We start from the raw sequence: 21,195 nt of genomic DNA, 5'->3' as shown, positions 1-21,195 counted from the left end.
GGGAAAGCCCACCATGTGATGCATGATGTAGTATCTTGTATTGGGTCATGGTGAAGCAGGAAAAAATAGCTGAGAATTTAGGGCCACGTGGCTCTAAAATCATTAATTGTTCTATTTTTTTTTTAAAAAACAATAACATTGGAAGTCTGTGATTCAAATTCAGTAGCTTTCGGTCCACTAAACAAAAATAATTGGGTATCAGGAAAATTCTTTTTATGACCTACACTTGAAAAATCTGAAAGGCAGTCTAGCTTTAAGCATTCTGAAGGTCGTGGCCAGAAAAGTGTACAAAACATTGGAGCGTTTGAAACCTTACTGATCAAGAAGATCAATCAGTATGTTTTAGAAAATGGATTTTACGAGCTTGTTATTGCTGCTACGCAACGTCAGTGTAGCATCAGTGCCTGTTTAAATTTAAGTGCCTTTCTCATGCAGAAATGCTCATCACGGTGTTGACATGAAGGTGTTTGTTAATACTGATATAATATGGAGATATCTTATCTTGCACAGTACACAACATTAATCTGAAGTCTGCTGGTCTTTAACAGTAGTCCTGCTCTGATTGGCTGCTTCGTGGTGGAACGGCGGTACTTTGAGGAGATCGGACTGCTGGATGAAGGCATGGAGGTGTACGGAGGCGAGAACGTAGAGCTGGGAATCAGAGTAAGACCTTTCTGCATCCATGCTGCTGATGTTCACTGTATCTGTAGCACTATAACATTACACACTTGTTAATAACTGCAGAATTAAATTATAATCAGTTGTTATAATCAGTTATACCACAGCGCTGGTAAATTCTGTGGCAAATTCTTGATTCTGATTGGTCAGAAGGTCTTGGCTAATTTGCAGCTCTGATAGTAGTGTAGCTGCAAATCACACGTTTTATTGTTTCTAGATGAACAGACGTCCATGCCTAATAATAAACTGATTTAAAAAGAAACATGCTTTTGCTTAAGAAAGGAAAGTGTATATTTAACAGTTATTCCACGAAATCGAGTCGTACATGAGCTGATAGCTGACGAGGCGCATAGCACCGAGTTGGCTATAATCCATGTACGAAGAGGTTGAGTGGAATAACTGTTTTATTCTATCCACAGACACTGGATTTTGGGAAACGGAGCATTTTTATTTCTATTTTTTGCAAATTCGATAAATAAAAACTTGATACAAAACGTCCGACAAAATAATTTCCGCTTAGAATGTAAACACACCGGCGTAATGACAGGAGCAATTTGTGAAAAATGCGATAATAATAATAATAATAATAATAATAATAATAATAATTCTTGAAAAATTGTAAAAGAGATACGTTCTTACCATCAAATACTTTTATTCCATATTTTTCTGCTTTTTTTTTTATTTTTTGGGGTTTTGTTTTTGAGTAGAGTTTTTATTTCCTCCTAACATGCTCCACCATGGGCGGCATGGTGGTGTAGTGGTTAGCGCTGTCGCCTCACAGCAAGAAGGTCCGGGTTCGAGCCCCGTGGCCGGCGAGGGCCTTTCTGTGCGGAGTTTGCATGTTGTCCGCGTGGGTTTCCTCCGGGTGCTCCGGTTTCCCCCACAGTCCAAAGACATGCAGGTTAGGTTAACTGGTGACTCTAAATTGACCGTGAGTGTGAATGGTTGTCTGTGTCTATGTGTCAGCCCTGTGATGACCTGGCGACTTGTCCAGGGTGTACCCCGCCTTTCGCCCGTAGTCAGCTGGGATAGGATCCAGCTCGCCTGCGACCCTGTAGAACAGGATAAAGCGGCTACAGATGATGAGATGAGATGCTCCACCATTTTCTTCTTCTTCGGGTTTTTTTTTTGGTGATTGGAAAACCAACTTAAAGGTGCATTACTGCCACCAACTGGCCTGGAGTGTATAACAGGCGATATTGGGGGGGAAAACAAGCTATATTCTTTTAGCTATTTCAGTTTCTTTCAAATACTTGAGAACAAAGTGATATATCTGACTTGCACGCCGCCATTTTGTTTTTCTCTACTCATGGTATATGAGCTGATATCCTAGTAGTAGAGTAGCCAATCAGAGCACACGATTGCACATATCCAGTGACTGTGGATAGAATAACTGTTAAATATGATGATCTCTAAGCAAACATTTATTTAACATTCGTGGGAGGAGTCTCCAGCATCACTGCTTTGTAAAAGCTGTAACCGGACCTTTTCCGACTCAGCGGCACTTATTTCAAGGACGTTCCACAACGTTAAATGTAACCACAACCAGATTAAAAAAAGTGCTTCTAGGAAAATAATCAAATTCAGGGATCAGTGGGATCAGTAACTCTGCTTCATCACGCCGTCCTGTCGTTGATTATTTTCCTTTTATGAGCCTTTGTACCGTAAATCTGATTATGATGCTGAATCGTTCATGAAAGAATCGTAACGCTTAAATGGATCAATTTCCCTTCCTCATATTAACATCATGAATTACATTTCTTTACAAACTGGGTTTTAATTAGAACTGAAATTCTCCAAAATCAGCCATTTTTATAGAGCCAGGTGTGAGCGCGGCTAACGCATTCCAACCTTTAGCCCTCATATTGAGCATCGCTGATGTGTCCTGCTGACCCCATAATGACCAAACACAGTCTGAATAGAATGTGCCAGACACACACACACACACACACACACACACACGGTTCTGCACAAAGAACAGCCATCTGGTCGCTCCAGGCTGTTGCTATCAGTTTTGCAGAACCATGGCGCACTGTCTGTTAATGAGGCGTGATAAAATCGCATTTCTCCAAAGCTCGAATGTGAGGGTTACCAAAATGAACGTTTCTGGGTTCAAATTCATTTTTTTTCTATTCAAAAGCAAAACAGATATCTTGTACTAACAACTGGCAACTTATATTCGTGTATCAGTATTTATGCCGGGAAAGTTCTGCGTATTCAGAGATCTTTAAGCATCAGCTAAAAATATTTCATTTTAATTTAGCATACAGCTCTTTTCTGTACAATTTTATTTTATTTTGACCTTTTTTGTATTTTTCACTGTAACAATTCCCTCAATTCTTCACCAATTTTGATTCTTTCTGGCATGAAGGTAGGGGGTGCTTATAACTTTTATCCAGATTTGCTTAATTACAATTATTAATGAAGTTATGGACTAATTAAGCCTTAATGAGCAGTTCAACAAAAAGGTCAATTCCTCACCGTTTTGGATTCTTTCTGGCAAAAAGGTCGATATTCCTAGGGTGGATATCGCTTCTATATATACACAGCAAAATCCGCATACCCAAATTAACACTGTCAGATTTAATTTCAACACTTTTAAAGTGTCTATATGAGTCGAGTGTTAATTTAACTCTTTTTGCACTAATTTGGTGTCATTATTCACTCTTTTTGGAGTTAGAAGTTAACACTTATTAACAACATCCAGTGTTAGTTTTTCTCAACACTATGTAATGTTAGACATTAACTCTCTCAGAGGATCATTTGTTGACTATAAAAGCGTTAGCCCCATATCACTTAAAAGGTGTAAATACAGCTCTTCCTGGAAATGATTTTCAAATTAAAGTTTGCTGAAATAAAGGTGGACATATTTTGTGTTTTACAATTAAACATTTATTTTAAACATTTGCACCCAAAAAAAACGAAGTCACATTAAAAAATTTAACAATATGGAACAATAGATGTCCTTTCACTCTCATTAGAATATTGCTTCTGAAATGGTCTAAAGTAAGTCAACTGGTCAACAAAAATCAAAGCATGTCCATTACTTTGTTCCTGTATACAGTGTGCATGAAAGTGTTCATCAAAATAAAGTGTATCAACAGTAGAGGCTATTATTAAAGTACGCTGTTCATGTAATATTATGTTACAGATTTTGTTGAAACGCAGGTCATTAGCACGGTCCCTCATGCAGCAGTCGGTGAAGCGCGCCGCGCACAGATCTTCTGGCTTCAGCCAATCGATGTGTGTCTATGCAGTGGGCGGGGTGACATGAACACTTCAAGTGTAAAACCCAGGATCGGAGTTGAGAGTTAGAAGTTCAGAGTTAGTATTTATACAATTACACTGACAGGTTTGATTTAGCGACGCTTTGTTTTTACACCCGATTTTGACACCAACTACTTATCAACTGAAGTCAAATATAATGGATTTAACTCTATCAGAGTAAAATTAACTCTACTTTTGCTCAAATTTCACTAACACCCAAAATTTAACACTTCTGAATTTGCTGTGTAGCTCATATATAGTGTATATAGCTTGCAACATTTATTGCGCAAGGAAGGTGGCCCACTTTAGATCTTTCCTTCTGGACTAGACGGGGCCGGAGTGAGCTACACCGTCACTGACGGGCTCGTTAAAGTTCTGCGTGTTCAGAGTTGAGTAAAGGCCAATTTATGCTGACAACTTAGTCCTCGCAGATGGCGTCTGCGTAGCCCCCCCCCCCTTCGCAGACGCTCTGCGCGCACCTCCCAAAAATTGTGACCACCGCAGAAGCCTCGCAGACAGCGTTGCAGACAAGAGGGTTCTGATTGGTCCACTCTACATCTGCTGTACACCCACATCCGCTTCCCTACTTTCCCGGTTTGGTTTGTTTTCACGACCGCCATTTTTAAAAACACGAGCGAAGATGGTGCAGCACGAAGAGCGGTTGATCGAGGAAGTGAGGAAGTACATACATCTATACGACTCCAGTTCTAGTCATTATAAGCAACCGGAGGATAAACACTCCACTAACCACACCCACCAACTACTCCTAGCGATTTCGTGACTTCGCGCCCCCTTGCGTTGTGGCGGTGAATAACATCGCGCACGCCTATTACTCCCCGCTCAACGATAAATTACAACTGTCTGCGAAAAGCTATCTGCGAAAGCCTTGTCGCAAGAGCATGCAGAGGCCCTTACGCAGAGGATTAAGCTGATGTTCTGGGTGGACACATTGTCTATTCATGTTCTGTGGTTTATGTGATTGATGCATATTTAATTAAATATATAATTAGGTACCAATGAAATATTAATTATTCTTCTTCATCTTCTTCTGGCTGCTCCCATTAGGGGTCACTACAGTGGATCATCATGATCTGCATATTTGATTCGGTGTAGGTTTTTACTGTACACTAGATGCCCTCCCTGGCGCAACCCTCCCCAGTCTATCTGGGCTTGGAACCGGCACTAAGTATTCACTGGCTTGTGCAACCCCAGTGGCTGGGTATTTTACCAAATCTGCATGTCTTTAGACTGTGGGGGAAACCGGAGCACCCGGAGGAAACCCATGCAGACACAGAGAGAACATGCAAACTCCACACAGAAAGGCTCCCATTGGTCATGAGGTTCGAACCCAGAACCTTCTTGCTGTGAGGCGACAGTGATAACCACCACACCACCATGCCACCCCAATGAAATATTAATTACCCCAAAATTTTATACCATAACAAATTATGGGCTTAGTAGTAGTAGTAGTATTTGTAGTATCCTGGCCTTCATGTGGTGAAACTGTTTCTACTGATGGGTGAAGGCATGAGGGCAAGTTTCTAGCACCTTAAAACCAGTTAGCTTCAGACAAATGGGGCTCATTAACCTGCAATCATAGCTCATCTAGGAAAATGAAAACTCTGATTCCGAACCTCTGCTGCCTTGTGGCTCTACCTACCCACTGGAAAGGCTTTGGGAGTAAACCCTGAGGAAAAATCTGGAGACCCTAAAGCAGTCTGACATGGTGTTCAGTGTCCTTCTGGTAACTCCTGCGATGCTACTGATGCCAAACTTTATCGGCTTTACCGTTCCTTTGGATCTGTCAGGTGCATGGAGAGGGGGATCTACTGCACAGGTACCAGCTGGTCCTCCATAGCATTCTTAGCATTCTTCCCAGGCACACCCTGGAGAGGACGCTCCAGCTTCACTTCACAGCGATGACACAACACAGGAAGCAACAGTTACTGGTGATTAGACATCACTCAACTGGTGTAGAATATGGTGCCAGGGGTTGCTTCTGTTGGTGGGAGGATGGGGGAAGGAATGGTTAGTGACGCAGCTTTGGGACCAAAAGGTCACCTATTCGATTCCCTGGACCAGCAGGAATGGCCGAAGTGCCCTTGAGCAAGACACTTAACCCCCAACTGCTCCCCAGGCTGCTCTGGGTATGTTTTACGTTGCTCTGGATAAGAGCATCTGCTAAATGCCTGTAATGCAATGTAATGGGAGGAATCATCATAATTCCATTGTACAGCTACCGCCTGTTTGCTGACGATGCTGCACTTGTCACCCACACTGAGCAACATCTCCGGTGTCTGATGGATTGCTTTTCCCATGCCTGTAACAACTTTGGCCTCACTATCAGTCTGAAGAAGACCAATGTTATGACACAAGGTGCAGCAAACCAATCTATCATTACCATCAATGACTATGCATTAGAGGTTGTCTCCATTCACATATCTGGGTTCCACCATCACTGACAACCTCTCCCTGGATGCTAAAGTCAGCAAACATATCAGGAAGGCTGCTTCAGCCCTATCCTGCCTTAGCACTTGTGTCTGGGAAAACCCCAACCTGACCTTTAAAACCGAAGCTGTGATATACAACGCCTGCAGAATCAGCACTATGGTAGTGAGGCATGGGCAACATACGCCAAACAGGAAAAGTAGCTAAACATGTTCCATCTACGCTGTAGCCACTGCCTTTGGAATTTCCTCGCAAGACAAGGTACCAAACAGTGAGGTTCTGGCGCATGCAGGCCTTCCAACCATGTACACCATGCTACGCTAGCACAGACTTCGATGGCTGGGCTACGTCCGGAGGATGGAGGATGGTCGCATACCAAAAGACCTTCTCTATGGTGAGCTGGCATCTGGCAAGAGGACAGTAGGGCCTCCTCCCGCATTTCAGGGACCTCTGTAAGTGCAATATGGTAGACTTCCAAACTGACTCCAAGCACTGAGAGCAGACTGCAGAAGACCGGAGCAGCTGACATTGCCTCCTACACCAAAAGTTCCAGCTTCTTCTCCTTTAGTGTTCTGCCTGATGGCAGGTCCAGCTCTGACGTCCATCAGAGTTTCTAGGGAATGTTACAGTAGTGGTTTCCCATTGCCTTCTACCGGATTACTATAGAAGTTTTCTCCTCTCAACCATTCACACCTATGGACAATTTAGAGTAGCCAGTTAACCTAACCACATGTCTTTGGACTGTGGGGGAAACCGGAGTACCCAGAGGAAACCCACGCAGACATGGGGAGAACATGCAGAGTCCACACAGAAAGGCCCCCGTCGGCCACTGGGTACGAACTCAGAACCTTCTTGCTGTGAGGCGATAGTGCTAACCACTACACCACCATGCCACCCCAAGCTCCAGCTAGGGGAGGGAAAACATGCAGCCAAGCTGCAGAGCACAGACACAACAGGAAAGAGCAAGGCTCCCAGTCACCCAGAGACAGAACACCGCTGCAACAGGGACTGCCATTCCCGCATCAGACTCATCAGTCACACACAGCGCTGCTCCAGATGCAGCGAAATCAACCAGAGCACATTATCCATGGTCGATCCCGACCAACGCAGGCCTACCTAGTATTTGTTGGCTAATTTATCCATCCATCATCCATAACCACTTATCCTGTGCAGGGTCACAGGCAAGCTGGAGCCTATCCCAGCGGACTATGGGTGAGAGGCAGGGTTCACCCTGGACAAGTTGCCAGATCATCACAGCGCTGACACACAGAGACAAACAACCATTCACACTCACATTCACACCTACAGTCAATTTAGAGCCACCAATTAATCTAACCTGTACTCTATGTTTTTGGACTGTGGGGGAAACCAGAGCATCCAGAGGAAACCCACACAGACACGGCGAGAACATGCAAACTCCACACAGACAAGGCCCCCGTCAGCCACTGGGCTGGAACCCAGAACCTTATTGCTGTGAGGCGACAGTGCTAACCACTACACCACTGTGGCGCCCTTGGCTAATAACTTTTAATTTCATTTATATAATGAATTCAATTTTCATCTATTGCATTTGAATACTACGTCACCTAACTAATAAAATCATAATGCAGTTTGAAAGGAAATAGTCGGGCAGCCTAACTAGCTATTAAAAGTAACTTATCCTATTAAAATTCAAATTAGATTTTCTTTCTTGTAATTTGCAACGCAGACCCTCGGAGGAAAAATTTAATCCGACTAAAATCATGTTTTACCCTGCTGTGTGAATAAAAACTCAATTTATGTAATGAAGATGGTTCAATTCATTAAAACTGTTGAATGTTATTTCATGTTCTACCAAAACTTTTGAGTGGTTCAGTATGTGGGAGGGACAACACACACACACACACACACACACACACATATATAAACGTGTCTATCTTTGAGGACTTGTGTGCATCTCGATGCATGAGAAAAGGTGGTTTCTAATTGTGTGTGTGTGTGTGTGTGAGATGGGATTTAGCACAGTCGGAGGATAATGACCCTTGGCAGCAGAGCATCCAGCTACATCTGCTGTCTTCATCCTAAAGCTCTTCACTTAAAGGCTGTTTCTTGCTGTGGTGGAACTGAACGTGTCACTAAACCCCTATCTGTCTCTCGTCTGATTAACACTAATGCATGCAGACGTTCACTTTTTCTTTTTCACTCCTCCCTCTGCAGTGTGACTCACCTGAAATGCCACCAGAGTAATAAAACTCTTATTGATAGTGATTGTGCAAAGCGAGATTCGATGCACATCTGAGACTAAACTCATTACAGTAATATGAACATTACAGTGACTGTAGCATAAAAATAATTATCATGAAACAATATTTAACAGTTCATAAACAACATTCAAGGCTAATCACAAGCATAGCAACAATGCATTGTTCCTTATAAAAGAAGATAAATATAAATTCTGAATATATAGTGATAGCAGAACAAATATATTGACATAAAGAAGCACAGAGTTATAACTGAGCATTTATAGTTATAACCAGGGTGCGATTTGTCAAAAAACCAGAAGGGGGGATGGTTTTTTTTTTAATCATGAAACGTCACAAAATTAAGGTAACAATAGGCTAACAGCTCAATAACATCCGATGATATCAAATGAATAACACTAAATGAAAACGAACACTAAACCAGAGATAGTAAATTCATCTTCCTATCTCTCAATACACGAACACTAACACAACAAAGTTCGCATTGCTTGTCGCGTTGCTGTGATGTTTCTCTCCCTCCGGATTAAATGGACAGTGACTCGAAAATCACTGAAATACATGAATACTAAATGAACAGTTTGCTCTGATGGCGCAGTTCATGTGGCCTTTTCTGCTTTCCCGTCGGTGCGCTATCCGCCGCGTTTCGCCCTTCTTTAATCCACATTTCTGCGAATTTCTCAGCAGGGAAGGAACGCACGTCTGGCCCATTGACAGCGAGGAAAAGAAGGCTGTCAGTGTGGATACATTCATTCTGTTGCGCTCATCAGTAAGGATGTGATTCATGGCGCTAAATCCACGTTCACACTCTGGATATTGTTATTATCTACAATGTATCTATTTGCTGGGGACGTTCGTAGGGTTGCCAACTTTCTCATATCCAAATGAGGGACACTTTGTTCCGGGTGCGGACAAGTACCGGTACAGGCCCTGTACACGCACCCCAGCGCCCCAAAATAGTTATAGTACCGAATCGCCTTTAGGTGAGGGTTTCAAATGTAGGCCACTACAAATTCATTTCTAAAACAGAGCTTTTAAAAATTAATAGACCAATTAATGGATATTTTTAAGTAACTTAATGCAAAATAACAAACAATTCTAATATTATTGTCTCATTTTTCTCTTTTAAACTTTGGCCAAATAATTAATCAGGCCATATTTATGAAGGCAATGTCATAAACTGAAAAATGATTTGCTGTAGCTGTAAAACCCTGATATTTGCTTATTTGTCCATTTGAAAACCCTAAGAACCTTCTGCAATGCTTCATAGCAGAAGAAGAAGAGAGAAAGACATCACAAAGGCAGGAGTGAGGCAGAAAAGCTCCCCTACTATAGGCTGAGGTCTATCCTGTTTCGGAAGGTTTTTTTTTTTAAGCTATCTGCTATCCTTATCGAACAGTTAGGCTGTAGCCACTGGCTGCACCATCTGCTCTAGTTTAATTTGATGCCTATTTTGTCAGTATAGCTTAAAAATTCAGGATATGGCAACAGTGAATGGTTTTAAATCGCAGATGACCGCGACTCACGGTAATAGCGCTTCTCACGGCAATTACGCGATTTACACCACAGCATTGGAGTGAGGGGCAGGATCTGTCCCTGACGGGACAAATTAAAATTACCCAAAAAACGGGATGTCCCGCCCAATACAGGACGGTTGGCAACCCTAGACGTTCGTGAACATCAAAGCTGCCACTTCGGGTCATTTTGAAAGTGAGTGCAATGTAGACCATAGAAAACTGTGTCACAACATGCCTGTCATGTCAACTTTTTTTTTTTGGTTTGTTTGTTTTATTGACGGGGTTGTCCCCGAGGATTTTTTTTCAGCAGAGATAAAAACCAGAGGGGGGGATGATCCCCACCATCCGCCCCAGCAAATCACACCCAGGTTATAACAGAACATCGATACAGAGCCGTTTCTTGCTATAAGCTGTATTAGCGGTCATTTAGGGCCCCTGGACCACCGGGGGCGCCAAAAAATCCAGTAAATCACCCTTTACTATCATTTGGTAAAAAAAAAAATTGACCAGATTTTCTCAGGTAGACGCAGTGGGCTGTTGTGGTGTGTAAAGAATAGAAACTGTAATTTGAGTAATAAAATTGATGTAAAGATTGATATAAAGAAACATGAATATCTTTCTGGAGCAGAAAAAAAACATCCACTTCCTCATCCGTTTGATGAGGTCACTGAAATGGGAAAAGTTAGTGGCTAACTCGTTAGCAAGCTAGCATCTAGAAAAGAATTAAGAAGTGTGAGGCTAACACACATCAAATTGTTAGCTTGTTATTACTAGCCATGACTGTTGACTTTAAAGTAGGGTGACCAGACATCCCGATTTGGGGTTGTGTGTCCCGAGTCCCGACAAAAGTCTGTCGGGACACAGATATGTCCCGGTTTTCGCCACTCGCGACGTTTGCGACTGAGCAGCGTGGGAGTCATTAGCGGAGAAATGTCTGCATTTACTATTTTGATGAATTGACAGGAATCGCAAACTTTCCTGGTTACTGCCCCCTGGCCCTGTGGCATGGGTGTTTATTTAGCCACATTATTCCAGACAACAGAACGTGTTTCCATTCAACAATAAAATAAACATTAACTGGCGCGAATGTTCTTTGTCTAGCAGCTAGCAGCAGTAATGCCGCAGCAATTATGCCCAAAAGAAAATGTACCTTTTCCAAAGATTTACAGAGCACCTACCCTGCCTGTTCTTGTACTGAGTTGGGTAGCCTATGCTGCAAATGCTGTGCGCTCCTGTGGGGGCTTTCCTCGGGCTGTCGCCCCTCTCCTCCTTTATTGCTGTTTTGTTTGAGTGTATATTCTCAAATCACTTGTCTCTTTTTTGTTTCTGTTTAACATACCATTCTGACAGTTTGGCCATATTGCTGTGTTGAACAGCTTGTTGCAGCTTCCATTAAAGTGTTCACTTTTGTACACATCTTCTTGCTTTATTCATTCAGTTGTGGGGAATGGTTAGTAAGGTTGATTCTGACCTAGGCTATGTTGAGGTCACATATCTACTTTTTAAGTTCATGCTATAGTGCAGGGGTTTTCAAAGTGTGGGAGAGTGAGCCCCCCCTCGGAGAGCAAATAAACAACAGCGCCCCCTTACAATTTTTGTTGTTGCTATACTTAATGTTCCATTCGTATTTTTAAAAAATGGTTGTTGTACACATTATTTTTTTCTTTTTCACATTTTAAACATCTGTGCTTTTTAAAACATCTTGTTTTACACATTTTAAACATCTCATAGCATCGTTAGCGAGCACCTCTTGGCAGACAACACACTGTGGCAGTGGAGCATCTTCAGATCCAGTCCATGAAAATTCAAACTTTAAATAATCATGGTCATACTTCCTTCTTTTTCCAGTCCCCCCAGGATTCTGTGGGCCTTTTTTGTGATTGTTGCGGGCTAAAATGTCTGATGTTGCGGGGGGGGTTCCAAAAAAAATTGCGATGAAAGTTGCGGTGTTTAGGTTTTTGTTGTGATTACATTGCGGGAGGAAGTGAAAGTTGCGAGAAATTGTTGCGATTTTCTCTTTTTGTGATTAAAATTGAGTGATATGTTAAATATTAAGTTATTACTGAAAAACTATTGATTAAAAAAACAGACACTGAGAAATGGTCCTATAAACAACTTTACCAATATAAAAGATTACCAGGACTACAAAAATGCAGAAAAATAGGCTTTACTTATCCAAATGCACCTGTTGGTTCAAAAGTTAAAGTGCAGAGAACCTCACAGCACAACATGAAGTTACCTTAAAATATAATATAAATGCCTCAGCTTTCATGTAAGAAAAAAAAACTATTAATACTAGTACTGTGTGCAGGCAGTCTCTCCTGAAGACTAAATTAAACAATAATTATAAACTAATAAAATAAATGGCTCAGGCTTCATAGAAGAAAAAAACAATTTGAACAGAATCTCACAGTATGATGCTGAAGCTGCCTAAACAATGGAAAATAAAATACCATTTTGGCAAAAATGTTGGCATCCATTAATTTCTTGTATTAAGTAAAAAAAAATTAAAGTGCACACAGTCCTTCACTGTAAACATAACACACTTTCAGTGTTGCCAGATACTGCTGACGTTTTCCAGTCCAAAATATGTTCAAAACCTGCCAAAATGCACTTGAAACCTCCCAATCTGGCAACACTGCGCGCATGCTGCTTCTCTTGAACACACGGAAGTAAGGCGGAAGGTAGTTTGTCGACGTCACCTCAAGACAACGCCAATGATTGGTCAAATTTGCGGGAAACTTGCGGTGATTGGATATAATTGCAACACCGCCCTGAATTCGCGGGGATTGGTTGAATTTGCGCTGAAGTTGCAAATCGCAACATCCTGGAGGCTCTGTTTTTTTGCTTGGCCCAGACTTTGTCTCCTCACTCACTGTAGCTTTAGGTACTAAAAATCGATCCATTTTGTCTCTCACGTTGCGCCCCCCCCTGAAGAACTCTGGCGCCCCCCGGGGGGGGGGGCGCGCCCCACACTTTGAAAAGCCCTGCTAGTGCATACAATTTTAGAGATATAGCCTACATGTGCATATGCATTCTTCTTGGTGTTCTCACAAACAGGTGAAATAAATCAGTTTAAATTTGGCATATGGACATAGCCTGGCCTATTCTCAGCCATTACAAAATCTGTTGTCTGACCATAATTTAACTGATCTGTATACCACTATGCTACTAGATAACAAAATGCCTGTTTGTTTTATTTCATGTGAGATGTTGATAAATGTGAGCTTCAACAAAATGATAAGAGCACCTCTCTGAGTGTCACGTTTACGTAAAAAAAAGGTGTGCGTGCACGAGCATGGTCGCGCGCAAAAGTGTCCCGGTTTCAGACTAGGGAAATCTGGTCACCCTACTTTAAAGGTAACAAACAAACAACAAATCTTTGCAGAACGATATGAAGAAATCATTTTCCAGAGTTTAAACTTTCACCAGGTTAAGTAGTATCATTTTTCAGGCTCTATAAAGAAATATTTGGGCGCCTCATAAATGTCTGTTTTTATCCTACATTATGTACAGCATATTGTTCTGGTTATTTACTGTTTATTAAGCTGGATTTTCCTTATCCAAGTATCAATTCTGTTCATTTCTGCATATACAATAATATGGTTGATGTGGGCGGCACGGTGGTGTAGTGGTTAGCGTTGTCACCTCACAGCAAGAAGGTCCGGGTTTGAGCCCCGTAGCCGGCGAGGGCCTTTCTGTGCGGAGTTTGCATGTTCTCCCCGTGTCCGCGTGGGTTTCCTCCGGGTGCTCCGGTTTCCCCCACAGTCCAAAGACATGCAGGTTAGGTTAACTGGTGACTCTAAATTGAGCGTAGGTGTGAATGAGAGTGTGAATGGTTGTCTGTGTCTATGTGTCAGCCCTGTGATGACCTGGCGACTTGTCCAGGGTGTACCCCGCCTTTCGCCCATAGTCAGCTGGGATAGGCTCCAGCTTGCCTGCGACCCTGTAGAACAGGATAAAGCGGCTAGAGGTAATGAGATGAGATGATTGATGTGGGTGGGGCTTCCCCTGAAGTAATCTGTCGCTTAGGGCCCCCAAATGTTCAGAAACGGCCTGCTTAGTTGGAACATGTTATAGATTTAAAACCGAGCGTTGTTGGAGTGGTAATAGAGCATGTTCTGAGTTGTTACTGAAATCTTTAATCAGAGTATGGAGTTAGCACAGCGTATAGAATTACAACCCCGATTCCAAAAAAGTTGGGACAAAGTACAAATTGTAAATAAAAATTGAATGCAGTGATGTGGAAGTTTCAAAATTCCATATTTTATTCAGAATAGAACATAGATGACATATCAAATGTTTAAACTGAGAAAATGTATCATTTAAAGAGAAAAATTAGGCGATTTTAAATTTCATGACAACAACACATCTCAAAAAAGTTGGGACAAGGCAATGTTTCCCACTGTGAGACATCCCCTTTTCTCTTTACAACAGTCTGTAAACGTCTGGGGACTGAGGAGACAAGTTGCTCAAGTTTAGGGATAGGAATGTTAACCCATTCTTGTCTAATGTAGGATTCTAGTTGCTCAACTGTCTTAGGTCTTTTTTGTCATATCTTCCGTTTTATGATGCGCCAAATGTTTTCTATGGGTGAAAGATCTGGACTGCAGGCTGGCCAGTTCAGTACCCGGACCCTTCTTCTACGCAGCCATGATGCTGTAATTGATGCAGTATGTGGTTTGGCATTGTCATGTTGGAAAATGCAAGGTCTTCCCTGAAAGAGACGTCGTCTGGATGGGAGCATATGTTGCTCTAGAACCTGGATATACCTTTCAGCATTGATGGTGTCTTTCCAGATGTGTAAGCTGCCCATGCCACACGCACTAATGCAACCCCATACCATCAGAGATGCAGACTTCTGAACTGAGCGCTGATAACAACTTGGGTCGTCCTTCTCCTCTTTAGTCCGAATGGCACGGCGTCCCTGATTTCCATAAAGAACTTCAAATTTTGATTCGTCTGACCACAGAACAGTTTTCCACTTTGCCACAGTCCATTTGAAATGAGCCTTGGCCCAGAGAAGACGTCTGCGCTTCTGGATCATGTTTAGATACGGCTTCTTCTTTGAACTATAGAGTTTTAGCTGGCAACGGCGGATGGCACGGTGAATTGTGTTCACAGATAATGTTCTCTGGAAATATTCCTGAGTCCATTTTGTGATTTCCAATACAGAAGCATGCCTGTATGTGATGCAGTGCCGTCTAAGGGCCTGAAGATCACGGGCACCCAGTATGGTTTTCCGGCCTTGACCCTTACGCACAGAGATTCTTCCAGATTCTCTGAATCTTTTGATGATATTATGCACTGTAGATGATGATATGTTCAAACTCTTTGCAATTTTACACTGTCGAACTCCTTTCTGATATTGCTCCACTATTTGTCGGCGCAGAATTAGGGGGATTGGTGATCCTCTTCCCATCTTTACTTCTGAGAGCCGCTGCCACTCCAAGATGCTCTTTTTATACCCAGTCATGTTAATGACCTATTGCCAATTGACCTAATGAGTTGCAATTTGGTCCTCCAGCTGTTCCTTTTTTGTACCTTTAACTTTTCCAGCCTCTTATTGCCCCTGTCCCAACTTTTTTGAGATGTGTTGCTGTCATGAAATTTCAAATGAGCCAATATTTGGCATGAAATTTCAAAATGTCTCACTTTCGACATTTGATATGTTGTCTATGTTCTTTTGTGAATACAATATCAGTTTTTGAGATTTGTAAATTATTGCATTCCGTTTTTATTTACAATTTGTACTTTGTCCCAACTTTTTTGGAATCGGGGTTGTATAACAGTGCATCGATACAATATAATATAGATGGATGGATGACAAATAGAAAGGACAAAACAGAGTAAGTAAAAAGGTAAAAGAAATGACAAATGTATGTAGTATGATCGAGGGGTTGAAAGATAGAATACAGACAACAACAAATATTTTCAGATTGGATGGATAGATAGGTGATGGATTTGTGATGGATCGATGGGTGATAGATGGTTTGATGGATGGATGGATCAATGGATGGCTGGATGACAAACAGAAAGTCTAAACAGAGCAAGTAAAAAGGTAGAAGAAATGACAAATGTATGTAGTAAGACTGAGGGGTTGAATGAAAGAGAGATGGCTGTGTGGATGGATGGATGGATTGGTGATGGATGTGTGGATTAGTGATGGATGTGTGGATGGATGTGTGGATTGGTGATGGATGGATGTGTGGATGGATATGTGGATGGGTCGATGGATGGGTAGATTGGTGTTGGATGTGTGGATTAGTGATGGATGGATGTGTGGATTGGTGATGGATGGATGTGTAGATTGGTGATGGATGGATTCTTGATGGATGGATGAGAAATCGAAAGGACAAAACAGAGCAAGTAAAAGGGTAAAAGAAATGACAAATGTATGTAGTAAGATAGATAGATAGATAGATAGATAGATAGATAGATAGAGTTAGGTCCACAAATATTTGGACAGAGACAATATTTTTCTAATTTTGGTTCTGTACATTACCACAATGAATTTTGAACAAAACAATTCAGATGCAGTTGAAGTTCAGACTTTCAGCTTTAATTCAGTGGGTTGAACAAAATGATTGCATAAAAATGTGAGGAACTAAAGCATTTTTAAACACAATCCCTTCATTTCAGGGGCTCAAAAGTAATTGGACAAATTAAATAATTGTAAATAAAATGTTCATTTCTAATACTTGGTTGAAAACCCTTTGTTGGCAATGACTGCCTGAAGTCTTGAACTCATGGACATCACCAGACGCTGCGTTTCCTCCTTTTTAATGCTCTGCCAGGCCTTTACTGCAGCGGTTTTCAGTTGCTGTTTGTTTGTGGGCCTTTCTGTCTGAAGTTTAGTCTTTAACAAGTGAAATGCTGCTCAATTGGGTTGAGATCAGGTGACTGACTTGGCCATTCAAGAATATTCCACTTCTTTGCTTTAATAAACTCCTGGGTTGCTTTGGCTTTATGTTTTGGGTCATTGTCCATCTGTATTATGAAACGCCGACCAATCAGTTTGGCTGGATTTGAGCACACAGTATGTCTCTGAATACCTCAGAATTCATCCGGCTGCTTCTGTCCTGTGTCACATCAATAAACACTAGTGACCCAGTGCCACTGGCAGCCATGCATGCCCAAGCCATCACACTGCCTCCACCGTGTTTTACAGATGATGTGGTATGCTTTGGATCATGAGCTGTACCACGCCTTCGCCATACTTTTTTCTTTCCATCATTCTGGTAGAGGTTGATCTTGTTTCATCTGTCCAAAGAATGTTCTTCCAGAACTGTGCTGGCTTTTTTAGATGTTTTTTAGCAAAGTCCAATCTAGCCTTTTTATTCTTGAGGCTTATGAGTGGCTTGCACCGTGCAGTGAACCCTCTGTATTTACTTTCATGCAGTCTTCTCTTTATGGTAGATTTGGATATTGATACGCCTACCTCCTGGAGAATGTTGTTCACTTGGTTGGCTGTTGTGAAGGGGTTTCTCTTCACCATGGAAATTATTCTGCGATCATCCACCACTGTTGTCTTCTGTGGGCGTCCAGGTCTTTTTGCATTGATGAGTTCACCAGTGCTTTCTTTCTTTCTCAGGATGTACCAAACTGTAGATTTTGCCACTCCTAATATTGTAGCAATTTCTCGGATGGGTTTTTTCTGTGTTCGCAGCTTAAGGATGGCTTGTTTCACCTGCATGGAGAGCTCCTTTGACCGCATGTTTTCTTCACAGCAAAATCTTCCAAATGCAAGCAACACACCTCAAATCAACTCCAGGCCTTTTATCTGCTTAATTGAGAATGACATAACGAAGGAATTGCCCACACCTGCCCATGAAATAGCCTTTGAGTCAATTGTCCAATTACTTTTGGTCCCTTTAAAAACAGGGTGGCACATGTTAAGGAGCTGAAACTCCTAAACCCTTCATCCAATTTTAATGTGGATACCCTCAAATGAAAGCTGAAAGTCTGGACTTTATGTCCATGTCCATTATATAACTATAACTTGAATATGTTTCAGTAAACAGGTAAAAAAAGAAAATTTGTGTCAGTGTCCAAATATATATGGACCTAACTGTAGATTGTAAAGTTATGACAGAGTATAAATAGTGTCATAAAAGAGAAGTAAGGAGTTATGAGATATCAAAGAAAACATATTTGGACACAGACTAACCTGCAGCACCTTCTATAAGATGAATATTAATGTTCTGTGAGGAGCAGCTGGACCTAATAAAGGAGAAACGATAAACTAAATTCAAATTCAGTGCAGTTGCAGTGGTGCCTCAGCTAGCGCTGTTGTATTGTATTGTATTGTATTGTATTGTATTGTCCATATATTTGGTGGCTTTGGCACAGTGTAACGTCTGTCCGGCTGTCTGTCTGGTCACGTTTTCGTTTCCAGGCCATTTCTTTAAAACTACTGAAGTTATCTCCATGAAACTTTGTATACATATCAAGCAACATGTAAACTGGTGCCTTTTGCTATTTTGGATTTTTGGAAAAAAGTATTTTTCAAATTTTTACATAAAAAATAGATTTTGACTTAGCAAAGAGCAATGCTCATTTCTGGAGCATATATCCAAAACTATTCATGATACGGATTTGAAACTTGGTAGACGTGTTAACAGGGTGATGTAGATGTGCCTTTTCATACTAAGAAATTAGAGAAATTTTAATTTTTCATGTTTCCATGGAAATAATTTCAGACTTAGTCTCTCAGGTTAGTCTTAGGGGTAGGTTTTGTTTCCAGAGCAGAACTTGAAAACTATGAGTGGTATGATCTTGAAAGTTGGTATATGTGTTGATTAAGTAATGTATTTGTGCCTTTTGATACTAAGAAATGCAAGAAATTTTTATTTTTAGCTCACCTGGACCAAAAGTCCGGTGGGTTTATGCCATGGGCTGCTGAGGTCAGTGTAAAGAGGTCGGGTTGGTTTCCTGCAGCAGAACTTGAAAAATGTGACAAATAATATCTTGAAACTTGGTATATAGGGCAGGGGATATAGATGACTCTGTCTTCTTGTTCAATATCCACTCGAGAGCCTCATATGGAATGAAATGATACGATTGGTGCAGAATGTGGTATTCTAGTGAAAATTGATGTGCATCGTGATATGCTTGTGGCAGAACGTAGAGCTCTAATGCATAGATAGAACATTTTATCGCATATAAAAGAAGTGTGTTATAAGAGAGCATAGTTAGAGTTTTAACAAAGCATTGGTAGAGTAACAGAGTTATTACAGCAGAAACAAAATTAGCATATTTTCTAGATTTCTATTGCTCTTTCAGAAACCAGCTAACGCAGTCAGGAAGAAAACAAGTCCACCCTTTAGCTAAAAACATCCTCGCCTGTGAATTTCTGTAGCAGATTATTTCAGCATTAAGGATCTCTGGCAGCGGCTCTGCAGAAAAACAGGAAGATTTCTGACTGCTGGAGGAAAAACAGATATCATTCATTCATGGACCATCAGCACTGTTGTCAATAATTATGCAAATGAACCATTCTGCTGGCAAATCAGAGCGCTGAACATCTGTCCCCTCCCCATTTGCTTTTTGCATAATGAACATTGTTTTGGAGTTAATGTGGATTCTTGCTGTCAGTGTTGGTTCTCCCGAGGAAACACAAAACCATGTGGTGACTGCAGATACGACAGAGAGAGACACAAAGACAGCTCACTTGCATGGCATATGTTTTTGTCTTTGGTTTTTATCCTTTTGTTCTTATTGAAGCTTGGAATTAGTTTCTCTGTAATAGTGCTGTCTATAGTCAGGCGCTTAAAATCATTGGTCAGAACATTAACCACATTCTCTTACCAGCCAACACAGCCTGCATAACACCAACACATTTTGCAAACTCCTCATCTTTCCTGCAAAACTCTCGACTAAAAGATAAGATAAGATATATGGGTCCATCTCAGAAACTGGTCTCTCATTTGGGACATTATGGTCAAAAAATAAATTTTCTAATTTTACTTTTTTTTTTTTTGCATTTACCTAACACTCAATGTTTCTTTTGTCATGTTTAATAAGAATAAAGATAGTATCTTGCTTTATCTGGCCTCCACTGTGGAAAATTTTTTTGATTGCAATTCAAATGCTTTTGTAAAATTGATTTCCATATAAAATAACTCCATCATGAAAAATTAAAGCCCCTCCTTCACAGATGAGTGAAAATATTGAATAAATTTCCTCTTTTTGATTGCTTGGGTTAAAAATGCCAAGTTATGATGACTGAATTGATTATTCACTAATCTGATACATTTTGGGTATTTGATTTGGCGAAATAGGACACAATGGAAAAATCAAGAACACACCGGAAAGATGAGAATAACGGCGGTGGTAAAAGAACAGCGACTGTACCGGGTGAAGGTCGCGTGGGTCTCTGCTGCGTCTGCACGAGCATCGGGACATCACTACCGCACCGGATGGAACGGGGGCGGGGCAAAACAACTGGCCGTAGATTCTATCAAAAGTTCGATCTAAATTGACAATGGTTGCAAAATATTGGCCAAAAACACGCAAACACTACGAAATATGAAAAGTAAGATGAAAAAGAAACATTCTATTGCCTTACACTGCAAGACTAAAACAAAATAAAACTGTCAAAACTCACCTTTTCAGTGATAACGTCCGAACAGATCACCCGCGTAACAGAAAGACCGCAAATGGAAGCACGATCAACTTCTAACTGTTGGAGTGGAAAATTCCATTCTACACATGCAAATTGTTAATGCGTGTCCTTCCCCGCACACAAATAACACACTACGGTAAAAAATAGACCACGACTCATTTTATAGCTCAGAAATTCATACAAGACCAGCTACCATCGTAACATATTCTGTAAGAAACATATTCTATACCTAACTTTCAGCTTTCGTTTTAAAAAACAAAATCGCAAATTTATAAATACATTTTTATATGGCGTAGTGATTGTAAGTTACTACTTTTGGTGAGGTAGTGACTTCGACCCTGAGGCTTTCCGTTTAGATCAAAACACACGATCGTATTGGTTTTGAGTATGCGGAAAATGGAGTTACAACGGTGATCAAATA

At 41.1% G+C, this 21,195-nt stretch overlaps 1 protein-coding gene across 1 annotated transcript in view; it reads left to right on the top strand.

Moving 5' to 3' along the window:
- galnt18a (UDP-N-acetyl-alpha-D-galactosamine:polypeptide N-acetylgalactosaminyltransferase 18a) overlaps positions 1–21,195 on the top strand; it is a 280,427-nt gene that overhangs the window by 201,206 nt on the left and 58,026 nt on the right. Inside the window, exon 6 of the mRNA XM_060928436.1 lies at positions 549–663. Coding sequence (XP_060784419.1) covers positions 549–663 — 115 coding nt within the window. The remainder of the gene's footprint in view (positions 1–548; positions 664–21,195) is intronic.

This window comes from Neoarius graeffei, chromosome 8 (genome assembly GCF_027579695.1).
Source record: "Neoarius graeffei isolate fNeoGra1 chromosome 8, fNeoGra1.pri, whole genome shotgun sequence".
In the NCBI taxonomy this organism is placed as follows: Eukaryota; Metazoa; Chordata; class Actinopteri; order Siluriformes; family Ariidae; genus Neoarius; species Neoarius graeffei.
The sequence above is the reverse complement of the archived record's forward strand: the minus strand, read 5'-3'. Positions and strand labels throughout refer to the sequence as shown.